The 14,870-nt window shown below is 38.4% G+C and overlaps 1 protein-coding gene across 4 annotated transcripts in view; it reads right to left on the reverse strand.

The window, feature by feature from the left end:
- The window catches only part of GCC2 (GRIP and coiled-coil domain containing 2), a 46,797-nt gene that overhangs the window by 17,567 nt on the left and 14,360 nt on the right, over positions 1 to 14,870 (reverse strand). For 3 of the 4 annotated variants that reach the window (XM_073351023.1, XM_073351034.1, XM_073351053.1), the window contains 9 exons: positions 14,112 to 14,212; positions 13,925 to 14,023; positions 12,326 to 12,445; positions 10,662 to 10,826; positions 10,125 to 10,229; positions 9,401 to 9,563; positions 8,686 to 8,786; positions 8,482 to 8,559; positions 2,471 to 2,608 (listed from right to left, as the gene is read on the reverse strand). In XM_073351023.1, coding sequence (XP_073207124.1) covers positions 2,471 to 2,608; positions 8,482 to 8,559; positions 8,686 to 8,786; positions 9,401 to 9,563; positions 10,125 to 10,229; positions 10,662 to 10,826; positions 12,326 to 12,445; positions 13,925 to 14,023; positions 14,112 to 14,212 — 1,070 coding nt within the window. The remainder of the gene's footprint in view (positions 1 to 2,470; positions 2,609 to 8,481; positions 8,560 to 8,685; positions 8,787 to 9,400; positions 9,564 to 10,124; positions 10,230 to 10,661; positions 10,827 to 12,325; positions 12,446 to 13,924; positions 14,024 to 14,111; positions 14,213 to 14,870) is intronic. The other variant, XM_073351043.1, reaches the window with a different exon arrangement.

A 14,870-nucleotide genomic window follows, 5' to 3' on the forward strand; every position in this document is an offset into this window, starting at 1 on the left:
TTTCTTCGCCCGTCTCAGTCTATTGCACAGACTAACTCCTTCCAGAAATATCTTTTTTAGCTTATCATGAACTAGTCTCAGGTAGAAGTGTATCTCTGCAACCCTTTGTCAGTTTCAGGCAGGGCTCAACACTTCTGAAACCTCCAATTAAAAAAAACACCTCTGCAGCAAAATGCAAACATGGGCCTGATGAACGCTCCTTTAAAACACTAATTCCTATGAACTTAAGTTTCTTACACTGACAGTCATTTTCCTGGTGCTAGTGAATGGACGCACCTTATACCAGATTCATTTTTACAAGGATAAGGTGGTAACGTGGACTCACTTGAGATTCCCATCCGAAGTTATGTTAGTGTTCCACCATCAGTGTCAGAAATCCTTGGGAGTCTATTTCAAGCAGACTAACTCCACCCAATTTTATTTTATTTGATAAAGAAACCAAAGTTGCTGAGCAATGCTGTTACAAAGAGAACTATGTTCCAAAGGCATTTCACATTGCTATTATCTGGAAGCCATGTCAAGGCCTATTTGATTAGATGGATGTATCTACCACAGAGAATTGCAAAGCTGCTACTTGGTCGTCTCTCCAGACATTTACAAAATATTACTCCTTGTATTCAGTTTCCAGAAGATGCTCTGTGCTCCAGAACTTTTCCAAGATGGGGGATTCCAGAGCTCTGCCTCCCCTAAGAAGAATTTTATGTTAAGATGTCCTTTATTTTCAGCATGGAATTTTCTCAAATTGCGATCTCTTCCCACAGACTTGAATGTCGTTACACCTCTTACTATTTATGCTATATATTAACAAAACCTCTGTCTCTTCACACAGTTGGCACTAGCTTTGCTATTGCTGGTCATTGCACCTCTGCTCATGTTCATTTGGGATGTGAGAATCCTGCAAAAATAGTATCTTCAAAAGAGAAAATTACTTGTTTTTGAACTCTGCTTTTCAGATGATGTTGTCTTTAGGACACTCCCTCACCCACCTCCCTCACAGAGTTTGGAGTTTCTGGTTTGTGAGGTTATTTTCTTTTTTCCTCCAAGGCACATATACATTGATCATCTTGAGGTGGCTTCTTTTTCTGGGAACTTGTATATTAATTTAAATGGAATAAATGGGCCAAAGGTGTTAACATAACCCAGTCACTGCCTAACATTAAATAGAGTTAAATGAGGTCTGGGGTTTGGTAAACAGAGACCTCAGTCTACTTAGGACTATGGCAAACACATGGAAAATCTTTTAAATCCTTTATTAAAGTTACAGAAAAGCAAACATAGTTAAAACATTTGAAATGTATTTTAACAGCATTTTTTGTTCCTTTTTCCTTTAGTTGGAAAGAAGTTTAGAATGAAAAATCCCCTTGTTTGACCATCTCTCAGATGGTAATAACTGTCCTCTTGGGGAAAAAGAGAAGATGTCAGCTGAGATGGGCTGGAGCTGTTGTTGCTACTGTTAAAGTCTGATCCTATTTTATCTCTAGGGGTATTTGGGATTCAGCTGGAGCTAGTAGGAGTGGTAATCTCATCTGGATCCCTCTCTCTGGCCTGGTCTGGTCAGGACATCACTCAGGATTTGTATGATGGAGGGCTGCCAGGAGATGGTGGCGGGGGCAGCTATGATAGGGAAGCTTGCTTCAGTAGCCTCTGTCTGTCTTCTCCTATCTTCCCCCCAAGATTTTTTTCTTTTTCTTTAAAGGACCCACAAAAGCAACGATGGATGGAATACCCCATCCCCTCATTATTTTGCCCACCAATTAGGCCTAATATTTGATGACAATTTTGTTTCATTAAATTTCTGGTTCTACATTTTTTATTTTTACCGAGCATGATTTCAGTTTAGTCCTTGAATTATATCCTCAATTTAGTCCTTGAATGTGGCCTCTTTTTGTTTGCACTAATTGAGTCTCTCTACCTGGGTCTCTTGCAGCTGTTTATAACATTCATTATTGAAAGCAACTCGACGTACTTCCCATCTTAAAGAGCTCTGTGTAGTCCAAAAGCTTGCCTCTTCCAGCAACGAACGTTGGTCCAATAACAGATATTACCTCACCCAGTGTGTCTCTCTACTTTCCATTGACACTTGTTATTATATCATCTTACAAACTTTTACATACTTTTTACAACCGAGCTCACTATTACAGTACATTTGTCAGCCCAGTTATCACAACAGAGCCTCAGCTCTGGTACAGTCAAAGAAACTGACTATAGTGTTTGGATGGCAGCATTTATATTCCACAGAGGATGGTCACAACAAGTAGTAAAAGGCCTAACTTGTGCTCTATGCTGCTATTGCTGAAAAGGTCAAAAACCCTTACAAGTTAGGAGAATTCCTTCCAGTCATCTGCCAAGGACCTAAGATCCAGGAGTCAGAATCCTGCAAGATGGTATCTTTAGAGAAGCAAAAGTGCAATTTAAGTAACTTTGTCTTCTAACAGTCTAAAGAGTTATTACTTATTTTATGAAAAAGTACCTTTGCTGTGTTGCATTCTTCTTGTAGGGTTGCAATTTTCTGCTGGTAAGCACTTAGAGTGCGCTGGTGTTGCTCCAAAGAGGTCCGCAGATGTTCTTGAATCTTGTGTTTTTCTGATGTAAGTTCAGCCAGCTGAATCTGAAAATGAGCATGCATTTCAACAAAGCTAGAATTTAGTCTTCAGAATTGACTCTTCTTTTCATTAGGTGAACAGAGAATGAAAAAAAGCATCCAGATATTCTGGTAATGGGAAACCTAGAAATGACTAGATACAATAAAATTAAAATCTGGTTTTAAAAAATATTAATGTGAAGAAGGCACACAGCCATATGTTCGAATGTATCTGAGCAGTATCACGTGCATCATTTATCATTTGAATTTTACTTAAAATAATGGGAAGAAATGTGCAGACAAATTTTTTGAGAGAATTATTTCATTTTTTCTCAATTGCTTTTTTTTTTTTTTTGAAAGCATAATCCCTATTTTCTGTAAATCAACAAATGTGTCATTTGGCAGCAAGGCAGATGCCTGTTACTAGCCATCAAAATTCATACTGATGAAAATTAACCTCATATTAAGGCTTTTTGCTGGCAATGTGTTTTAAATAAAACACTTTTTAAAAAAAGCGAAGTTTAATAAAGTAGGGCCAAAGGTAGATTAAAAAAATATATCCTTGTCATAGGACTCAGATTCCCTAATTCTCTTTTGAGAGATTAAAAATAAAAAGGGAGAAAGCAGCAAGCCAACTGAATATCTGAACCGTCGTGCATCAGTTCTGAAATACAACAGCAGCAGCACTTATACCTTACAGGGCTTTATGCTAGAAACATCAGAAAAAAGATGCAGAAGAGCAGTCAAATATAGTTTTTATATTTAGGGAAAAAGTATATATAGAAATTGTACTATTTACCCCAATTTCACCACTCATGCTATCACCCAAACCCCAAACAATGATTTCAGCAATGTTAAAGCAGATTAAATTCTCAAATGAATGAACTGAGAGTCAGATATGCCTCATATGATAGTAACAGATCAGCACATCTGACAGTGTGACAGATGAACCCATCTGTAGATATAAGAGCATATGAGGCTTAAGCACAGGGCGAGAAGACCGGTGATCCTGAGTTCTAACCCTGCTTCTGGCACGGATTTGCTGTGTAGCCTTGGCCAAGTCACTTCACCTCTCTGCCTCAGGCTCCCTGCTGTGAAACGGATATAATAATACACACAACTACCTACCTCACAGGGCTATTGTAAGGATTAACTAGGGTCTGTGAAGTGCTTGTAAATTTAAAATGCTGGAACATGGGTAGGTATATGAGGTTGTGTGTGACAGCATGAGTGATGAAATTGGGGTACATGTTGCTTTTCAACATCTGTTGGAGATGAAAGTGAAAATCTTAAGAGCATGTCAGTGATAATGTTGTAAGCAATATGAAGGTGGCAAGGATGGTAGGACACTTCTTTCTGACACGCTTTTAAGGTTCTGACTGGATGGAAAGTGTCCTGGAGCAACCTTAAGTGTCACTAAATGTAATTTTTTATTTTAAAAAAAACAACACACCTAGGAAATTATTATTTCTACACCCTTGGTTACACACAAGTCAGGGAGGAAAGAGAGGAGTTGGATGGGCCTGGGCATCAGAGAGAGAAACTGCACTGCTGGACCTGCTCCTGGCAGTGCCCACACTCTGAAGGAAGTGAAAGACTACGATGTAGCTCAGGAGAATCATTGTAAGATTTTCCTCTTGGTATCAGAATCACCACCAATCATACCCGTGCCTTAGTTTCCTCTCCAGTTAGCAATTTTCCTCCAGGTGAGTGGGAGACTGGAAGAGGTTTAGCCCTGTGGCCAAATCAATCAGTGCAAATGGCTGTGGCCTCAATTAGGGCAAGAGGGTTAACTCTTTCCCTGCCAATTAGGACACGGACTACATCCCTTCCAACAGAAGAGTAGACATCAGTACATGTGGTGGAAGTCCTGCTCCCTGCCAACCGAGGCATGGGGTCTATGCACCCATCATCACACTTAAATTTGAAGTCCCTGAAAAACGTACCCCAAAGCAAGCCATTGTATTTAGAAATGACATAACCCTCCAGTTTCAGGGAACCTCTATAAAGGAATCTGCATCTTCCTGAGTTGGGAGCATCTGTTGACTATGGGGACCTAGGTTTGCCTCCCCAACGCAATCCTGTATCACTGTTTAGAATGGTTTCATCATACCCCATAATTCAAGATACAAAGAGTTTCCACTGTTTAACTTTCAGGTCTGGAGCAATGAATGCCCAGGTGAAGTTGGGGCTGCTGACTAATTAGAAGCAAAGTCATTGAAAGTTTACTGACTGAGGGTTTGGGTCTGGATTGAGAGTTCCTAACAGACTGAGAATGTGTTTTGCATTGTAATCAACCAACTGGATCTATTAAATTTATTACTTAATCATGATAGGCTACCTAATAAATCATTTGATAACTTTAAAGATATAACTCAATCTTCTCTGATAGTACACCAGTTAGGATTTTTCATGTCAACAACTGAGAAATCAGAATACCAAAGAGGGCAGGAGAAAGCAGATTAATTTTCAGAGTCAGATTTGTATTCCCACCTCTGTAAATCGGCCTTTAGAATGCTACATACTCTCCAGGTGGCATGTACCTGGAAACTGGGCATTCTAAAGTTGGGTGAGATAGAAGTTTATTTCTGAAAGAATTGTGGCAACTGAAAGACAGGTTATAAGGCTCTATTTCTTGTCCCTAAAGGAAAAGAAGAGGGAACTGACAGCTGGGAGAGGGCTGGGTTTATAGCAGAACTATCAGAAACTGGGGGCAAAATATACTCAACAGAAGTGTTCAAGAATTAACTCAAACAATTCCAAGTAGGAGAAATATTTATTTCTCTGAGGGAAAATTTGAACAGATGTATTTCATCTTGATCCTGAAAAAGTTGTTAAAGGAAGAACTATTTCCTACTATTTTCATGATGCACTGACTGTAACTAGGATTTTAGTTAACAATTTAACGAAGGCATGATGGCAATGAGACATAATAATGTTCTATTCTTGGCAGTTCTCACCACCTTTAATGAAAATAGGAGAACTGTAAATATGCAGCAATACTTTCATTGGGGTTAAGTGAACAGACATCTAATAGTAGTTACTGACTTCCAATCTTCCTATTTTAGAAATATGGGATTCAATTGATGGCTATCACAAAGCGCGTGTATGGAACATGAACGCGTTTTATCCTTTAATGTAGGATGGACTAGTAATAATTTGGCCTGGGGTGAGGGGAGCTACTTTCATAAAGCCTTTGTGAAATCACAGAACAATTTTGTTACATCATTTCTTTATTGATGGACATTTTTAAGGGCATGTCTATATTACAAACTTAGGCTGACTTACAGCCACCGCAATAATTACTGCGGTGGTTTATGGCCATACTACCCTCCTTTTGTCGGTGGTGCACATCCTCACCAGAAGTGCTTCCACTGATTTAAGAGGGGCAGTGTGAGGGGGCTGAGAGCCCAGGCCCCCAGCTGCGTGTACAGCTCCCCACTGGAATCCCAGCAACCCTGCCCCCTCCCACACCCGGCTCTCCATAGCCGGGCAGGGAGAAGGGAACCTGGGGGCATCTCAGCTCCAAGCAGGGAGTCTGGGCAGTAGCCCAGCTCGGAGCAGGGGGCAGCTGGGCTCTAGCTGGAACCCCCAACCTGCCCCTAACTGGACCCCCACCTGCCCTGAGGTGACAGCCTGAGCTGTGAGCAGCTTTCTTGTCAATTTCATGGCTCTAGCATGGAGCTGTGAAATTAACAAGAATTATAGCTAACAGCTGATGTAAGTAACCTGCAGTGTCTGCAGGACACTGTGTTGCCCTAACTACACCGACATAAGTTCTATGCTTCTCGTAGAGGTGAAATTATTATGTTGGTGTAGTAGGGTACTTACATGGGCGAGATCAAGGCTGTAGTGTATACACTGACATAATTAGGTTGAGGGTTAAGCTGCCTTAAGTTGACCTTACTCTGCAGTGTAGACCAGGCCTAAAGTACTTAACATTGGATTCTGCTCCCTTGTATGTATGCACTGTAACATCTTTATTTATGTAATCATGCGCTATATTTTCCACAAGACCTCTGTCTTGTTCAGTGCAGAAGTTGGCAGGTGTGCATAATGATTAAGGAAAAGGGATGCAGGAAGAGACAGGATCGTCTCTTATGGACAGGATGCTGGATTGGAATCAGAAAAACAAAGTTGTATCCCTGGCTGTCAAATTTCTTTTGGCATGTCTGGAAAGTCACTATACCACAGTTTCAAAACTGGTACTCATTTTATAGATGCTCAATTGGGACATCTATGACCTGATTTTCAGAAGTGCAAAGCACACACAACTTCAACTGAGTTAAATGGAAGCTATAATCTCAGTACCTCTAGAAAAGAGTCAGGCTATAGATGTGTAAAATGGGGAACCCAAAATTAGTGGTGACTTTTGCAAATGTTGGTCTTAATTTCTCTGTACCTCAGTATCCTCACCTGTGAAGTGGGGATAATACCACCTCTCTACCTCCTACAGGTGTTGTCAAGATAAATTCATTAAAGGCTGAAAGGCACAGCAGTGATAAGTGCTACAGGAAAGCACATGAGGAAATAAAACTTCCAAGTGTAGGGCAGCATTTAGATGATGTGCAGTAAATAAGTCCTGGGGCCATTCAGCTGAATAAGAATAAAATGGAATATTCAACAGCTGCCTCATTCTCAGAGCACTGTCTGTCCTGTGAAATGAGTGAGGCAGGGATTCTTTGAGGGCAAAAAAATAGTATGTGAGCACACAATTAAATATTACAGTAGAACCTCAGAATTACGAACACCTCAGGAATGGAGGTTGTTCTTAACTCTGAAATGTTCGTAACTCTGAACAAAACATTATGGTTCTTTTAAAAGTTTACAACTGAACATTGACTTAATACAGCTTTGAAACTTTACTATGCAGAAACTTTAAAATGCAGCTTTCCCTTTTTTTTTTAGTAGTTTATGTTTAACACAGTTGTCATAAATATAAAGGGAAGGGTAAACCCCTTTAAAATCCCTCCTGGCCTGAGGAAAAATCCTCTCACCTGTAAAGAGTTAAGAAGCTAAAGGTAACCTCGCTGGCACCTGGCCAAAATGACCAATGAGAGCTGGTAAAAGTAAGCTTAAGAGGTTTTCATGCAGGTCCCCACATCTGTACCCTAGAGTTCAGAGTGGGGGAGGAACCTTGACAACAGTACTGCACTGTGTTCGCTTTTTTTTTTTTGTCTCTGTTGCTGCCAGATTGTGTACTTCCAGTTCCAATGAGGTGCGAGGTCAGTTCGTAACTCTGAAGTTCTACTGTATCAGTGCACAGACAAGTGAGCAGAATTAAGGTTGTACAGCCAAACTTAATTCTAATATTTCCTAACTTTTGAATGTTTGACTTCGCAACATTTAACACTTAAACGTTAGTATAGTTTTTAAAAAATTTTCCAAGTGTGTGTGTGTGTTTTAAAAGAAAACTGGAAAAAGACAAATTCTGTCACATGCAACAGTGATGATCCACCCCTCTACATTGGTTATTAACAAAATTTGAATCCATGGCCTTCATAGCCTCACCTCTACCATTTGACTTGAAGGAGTAACTGATCTGATAACAAGAATAGGCAGTTATTCGTTACATGCACCATCTCGCAGAGAGTAATGCGGCACCCATATTGCCAGTCGATAAATGTATTTTGTTACTATGGTTCCAAAACACCCACCCACTGTGGAAACACTATGCACGAGCACAAAATAATTACAAGAAACTGAAAGACTTAGGGTACTATGTTAAATGAAACACTTGAGGACAATTGAGAGAACTGATTAAAAACAAAATTAGTGATACAGCTTTCGTAACAACCTGTTTACATTCTGTAGCATTCAGCCTATATTACCCCATAGCATTCTCTCTAGCTTCTTAAGTCAGAAAGCTTGTGCTAACAACAGAGAGTGAAGTTCCTTGCCTTATAGACTTCCACTTGCTGCTGACTTGCCTCTAGCTCTCCTTTTAATGATGCTTGAAGTATTAGATGGTCATTTTCCTGCAGGATAAAGATATCTTGGTTAATTTAAAACACTAAATATTTTTTTATTTCAAAATCTAAATTGGCAACTAAATTATAAGCATTTTGTATAAAAAAAGCATGTGCAGGAAAATAGGCACTTACAGCTTGCCTTGAATCTGCCAGTTCTTTTTTGGTTTTCACTAGCTGTTGTTTTATCTGGGAGTTCCTTTCCTCATACTGTAGCACAGAAGATTGAAGAGATTCTAAATGCAGAGGTAATTTTTGATGAGCAAAGGAAAAAAACCTGTATGGGGTGCTTTCATAAAAGTGTTGTAAATGTAACCGAAAATGAATGTTGCAAACAAGCAGTTCACCAAGAGTTCGACTTCAAATTTCCAGGTATCATACTGGTTTTCTAACACATCTTCAAGCAAATTGGGGTTATGCTTAAGAGGATGGCCAAAAAAAAGGCAACACACCATTATTTGGTAATGTTTTCCAGTAGGAGCGTTATGACTCTACCAGGGGTTTTCAGCCACTCAGCTCTGTAAAAAGACTCTGAAGGTATCACACTCTGGGATTACCACAGGCACGTGAGAAATGCCAATTCGTCCAGTAAAATATCTGACTATTAGTTTACAGCTTAGTAAACAAGTGACAGATGAACTACAGTAATTCATTTAACATGTGAGAAGGGAATTTTGACAAGTCTTCTTTCAACTGTTTCTTGGCAGCCCTTCTTGTCTCCTGAGCGGAGAAGGTTAAGATACACATACATGAGGTTCCCAAGCTGTTTGCCTCCCCCCCCCCCCCACATTGGATAAAAGAAGTCCCATTGCAGACAATGAGAAATAGAAAAAGTTAATATTTTACGCACTTATTTCTTCTTGTAGTGTTTCTTGGTTTTGTTTCTGAATTCTGATCTCTTGCTCAAGATCTTCAATTTTGTTGTTTTTATCTGTAATCTTCTGATTAAGTTCTTTCACTAAACGCTCATAATCAGCCATTTCCATATCCATTAGTGTGCTCTTCTGGGCATCCTGCAGATTACATATTTTGTAGTTCCAGTTTAAAATTGCTCGAGCTGATTTGAAGATTTTTGTTTTGAATACTCTGTACTGCAAAACTGTTCCTCACAATTCCAATTTTTGTTAAAGTCTATAGCCAAATATGCAACAGAGGAAAACTTATCCATCAGCATTCTAAATCTCATTTGTTTGTAACAGAATCAAAACAAGGAAACAAGTTACAATATTAAAATTCTGTCTAGTGTTCTGATAAGCATTCTAAAGGAATTTGGCTCTGGGAAAGCAAACAGTCTTGTATTAAGGCACTGGAGTGGGACTCAGGAGATCTGGATTCAATTTCCACTTCCATTCAGTCTTTTGTGTGACCTGGGCTAGTAACAATTTCTCTATGCCTCAGTTCCCCATCTATAAAATGGGATAAGACTTCCTGTCTCCCACCTTTTGTCTTACTTGGATTTTAAGCCTTGTGGGAAGGGATGTTCTATCATGTGTTATGTACAGCACATAACACAGAGGGGCTACAATCTTATTTGGGTCCTCCAAGCACTACTATAACAGAAACAATTACCCTACCCGCCTCGCCAGCTCTAGTTCCTGCATAGTTTTCTGAAGATGTTTCTTTTCCTTCTGAAGCTGCAGCTGAAGCTCTTCAAGTTCTCTTACAGCACTGCTGTGGTCCTGAAAATTAGTTTACATGCTTTTCAGTTACGTAATTTGAGTTCAAGAATGTTTGTTCATGAGGTGTATGTCACAAAATTTATGTTAGTAAGAATGACAGGTTTTTGAAAAAAAACCCTCAGCCTCCAAATTAAACCCCAGATGGATTATAAAATTAATAGCCATGTTAGTTTAACATACAGTCATAAGGCCCCATTCTATTCTCACTACTGACTATGACAAAACTCTAAATGGGGGCAAGACTGAAAGGGTCAGCCAGGCAACAAAATATGATGCTGTATCTGATCTATAAAGGCAACAAAACCAAACTAGTTAAAATATTTTAAAGATTCAGCTCTAACGGTTTACCACACTTTCAAGAAGTCTTCCCTTCAATCCATTCAGAGAATAGCCCGTGCTTTATTTTTTATGGACCCACAACATTGCTTTTACCTTTATCTTTTGCTCTTTTAGAAATTTTTCAGCTTCCAGTTCTTTGTCGACTTTTGCTTTGGCTTTTTGCGTTTCTAATATCTGGGCTTCTAGCAGCGTAACATTAGACTGTAGAGTTTCAATACGAGCCATAAGGTCTTCATTGGCAGAGTTTAGTTGGTCTTGCTAGAATGATATTAGTAACAAGATGAAAGTGAAAGTTAATATTCTTGCAATTCTTACAGGCAGAGATGCTGACTGTGTTATGTTGTTGTTTTTTTAGGAGATACACGAGGATTTCCACCCAACACCCTTTGTAAACTATTTCTGCAGATGCTTGAACGTGACAGGACAAAACCATGTCCATACTAACAGTTTAAAACCAGAATAAGAAATAGCCTGGTTTAAAAATGGGTGGCATGATTTAGACACTCCTACAACACAATTTTGAAACTATATTACAACCCTGTTGCAGGTTTTTTAAAAGGGTTGATGGAGAACAGTGGGTAAGCTTGGAAAATAATTCACTAGCTCTTCAGGAACAGCATGCCAACCTCGGCTCAAATACAGCTGCCATAGTTCTGAGCAGATGTTAATGCCATCAACCCTGACTCCAAAGAAGCTACTTCAATACCACCAAATATTGCCAATTTATCTGTTTTAAATGAGATAAAGCTAAGGCACAGGTAAGAGATCTGTCCCTGTCTGGATTAGAGTTGCTGATGTTTTCAGGGTTTGTTTTGAACCACCAGCATTTTCACCATATGGTCTCGTCCTTCCCTTGTTGTGTGAATCCAGAATTAAGGATGAATACATGAAAAAAAAAAATTACCAAACAGCACAATTATTGATCATATTTTGTTCATGAAATATTTTATATCATCAATTTGAAAAAATTCACCTGCTGATAAGCAGTAGAATGTATTCAAGAGTGAGATTGGGAGCAAAAAAGGAGATTTTAAAGTCTCATGAGAGCATTTCAGCCAATCAATGATTGGATTTAGTCCATCATACAACCCACTCATTTTTCAGATGTTTTGGGTGTTGACTGGACACATTTTGCCTCTCTCCTCAGTATTTTCTGAGGGAGACAGGAGGAAAAAAAACCTCACTTCTAGTTTGAAACATTTTTAATTTACAGTTAGTATTAATATTTTAAAATTCTCGGTCCTTACTAACGGCTGCTGTATTTTGTAGAGGGAAGGGATAATATCAGTAAAAGGTAGATATAGCTCCGTACTACCCATTAGATATAAAGGACTTAAAATCTGTATGACCGCTGTCAGTGTTGTGCAGCTGCTCTTTTCTGAGAGCCAGCTCAAGCTCATGTACTACAGTTGTTGACAAATGGGCTTAATTTCAAATTTCTTCAGATTTGGGCCCTGATGCTCCAAAAAGGCCCCTATGTTCTTGCAGTTCAGAGAGATATCCAGATATTTTTATAATGTCCCTATTTTCATTTAATTTTTTTTCCAAATCCAAATATTCCAAACACTGGGATTTCTACCTTGTCGAACACAAATATTAGTTTATTTGCTCGTATGTATTCAAAAATACAGATGGAATTATGAAAATATTTACAGGGATAATTTACGTAAGTATGTGTATCAAACTGAAATGGGACTTAAGATCAATTACTTCATATTTGTCATAAAAATTATTTGCTCAGTCACAAAATACGCTACCTGCTGAGTTGAAGTCTGTAGTTGTCTTGTAAGATCATCTGTCTGATGTTCAAGATTAGTTGCTCGCTCCTTTTCCAAATCCAGCTGTTCTGCTTGCTTGTCATATTCCAGCAGAAGATTCTTGAAACATGCACAAAGCACTTTAATTTTTGTTAAATACATGGAAGCTGTGATGTGCTTATAGCAAATAAATGGGTATTTGCACATTCTTATTATTGTTCAGTACTTGATGTTTCTTATTGTGACATCAGAAGTACCGTAGGTGAATTAAAGCTGCAGTTCCATTCTAGGTTCTAGTGAAAACAACTCTTTCAAGTTTTCCTCTCTAGATTTAAGTCATTCATTGAAGAGCTCTAAGTCACCACAGATTTTAAAAAAGGGTATATTAGTAAAGGAATTACTGGTTTTTTGGCAATGGAGGCTGTTGGAACCATATCTTTCATGTTTCTTGATCTGGCACTTTAACTGCATTAACAAGGGTTATTTCCCATAATATTTGTCTTTGTCTAAACTTAACATTAGCATTCAAATGGTCCTAATTAAACTTTGAAATTCACACTTCAGTGGAAGTAATAGGGTAAGGAGAAGGGAATCCCCAAGTTTGCTGCTGGTATTGATTGGTTGGATACAGTTTTTACACAACTCTGGTTTCACAAGGCAGCAGCATTTTCTATTCATTTATATTCTGATAGCTGCAGTTTTTCCACCGAAAAAAGAATTTATTTAACACTGAAAGAACTAAAGAATGTCAGAAGTTTGCTGAAAAATTTAAATACTGTATCTATGATTTTCTCTTGTCTCTAATATTAAAGGTAATTTTTGGGAGTACTTTGTTGTACATGTTTTAAGGAGACAGTTTTCCTCATGAAAGCACTCTCAATATCACAGGTGTCCCTGCTTGATCACTTTAGCCACTCCAGCCAGATAGAATGGATCAATGGCACTAAGGCAGTGAGCATATTAACAAAAATCTACTTCTGAGCATGCTACCTTACAGCCTCACAACTCCACTGAGGCTTAGGACCATATTTTAAAAGCATGGTTGGATTTATTTATTTATTCTTAAACCAGATATACATGCAAAGGTGAATTGCTTATAATACAAAAAAGTTAAGCAAACTTTAAGGGCAGGTACTGAGCATGGACTATTTCCACATACAAGGATAAATGTTTCTGAAAGCTGAGTCTGTAAAAACAGGCATTTTTATGGAAACTCTTGCAATTTTAATTATAAACGTAATTGTCATTGTCATTATTCTAGCGCCCCACCACACACACACTTCACGTGAATAACAAATTTAATAAAATAAGTATAATATATGCTACTAGATGCCAAGTATACATGCAGGGATCACTTCATCCATCACTGAAACCTCTGAGGTGAGATATGGCAATTGCTGAACAATGCACAGCAACACTGTACAATAGTTTAGGGCAGGAAGCAAAGAACACTGTAGCTACAGAGGGAAATTGGTAAGCTGACTAATTATGCAAGTAGTGAGTCATGGACACATCAAACTGGAATCAGGCTAGGAAATGCCATCTCTAAATAATATTTTCTGATAAATAAAGCATTTTTTAAGATATAGTACCTCTTACCTTATAGCTTTCTGCTCCTTGGATGATGTCCCTCATAGAAGTAGACAGCTGATCTTTCTCTGATCGTACCAACTCTAATTCTTCTCTCAAGGACTGCATCTTATTACAAAGCAATATGGAACAGTGTGATTACAACAGAACCTTACAATGCCAGAAATTTAAACCTCATGTTGAAAACTTAAGTTACCTCTTTTCTACTGGAATCTAGTTCTTTCCTTGCTTTCACAGCAAATACTTTAACTTTATTTAACTTCTCTTCTCTCTCTGCAGATTGCTTTTCCAGACATACTAAACACAAACAAACAGAAACTAATTCATCTACGCAACGGAATAAGTAAAATACAAAACAAATATCTATGTGAATTTGAAGACATTAGCAAAATAAAAAAGGATTTGCATCCATTACTACTGAAAAACAGGAAGACATTTAAAACACTTCATTCACTTAAACTTTTGGAGGCCTGGTTTGAAAGCTAAAATTCCCAGCAACACACATAGCTATCATGGTGAACACTTCCACTGCTCCAGAGAGTTCCTTTAGCAAACTTCAGTTTGTTAGGATTTTAAAACTCAAAAAACATGCTTCCAGCTACTCCTGTGACAAATACAGTTGTTTCAATTTGCCATTACTTCCTCCCTAACATTTTAAAGTAACTGCATTTGTCATTTACATGTTGTAGGAATGCAAGGGTGAAGTGTGTTTGTCTGAGAGACAGGAGATTTTATTTCCTCCCTCTTCTCTTGAGGCAGCTGAGGAGTTGTCCCAGCTATACAACTATTTTCTCTTAAAAAAAAAAAAAAGCGAAAATAAAAACAAAGTAAACCCCAAAACACCTTGCCATTATTTTTCTACACACAGAAGTGGGAGAGATTTATCTCTGGCATATCTCGAACCCTTCTTGGACATCAGGAAGTCATTTGCTTATTTTAAGTATTTCTCAAACTA

This window comes from Lepidochelys kempii, chromosome 1 (genome assembly GCF_965140265.1).
Source record: "Lepidochelys kempii isolate rLepKem1 chromosome 1, rLepKem1.hap2, whole genome shotgun sequence".
Lineage (NCBI taxonomy): Eukaryota > Metazoa > Chordata > Testudines > Cheloniidae > Lepidochelys > Lepidochelys kempii.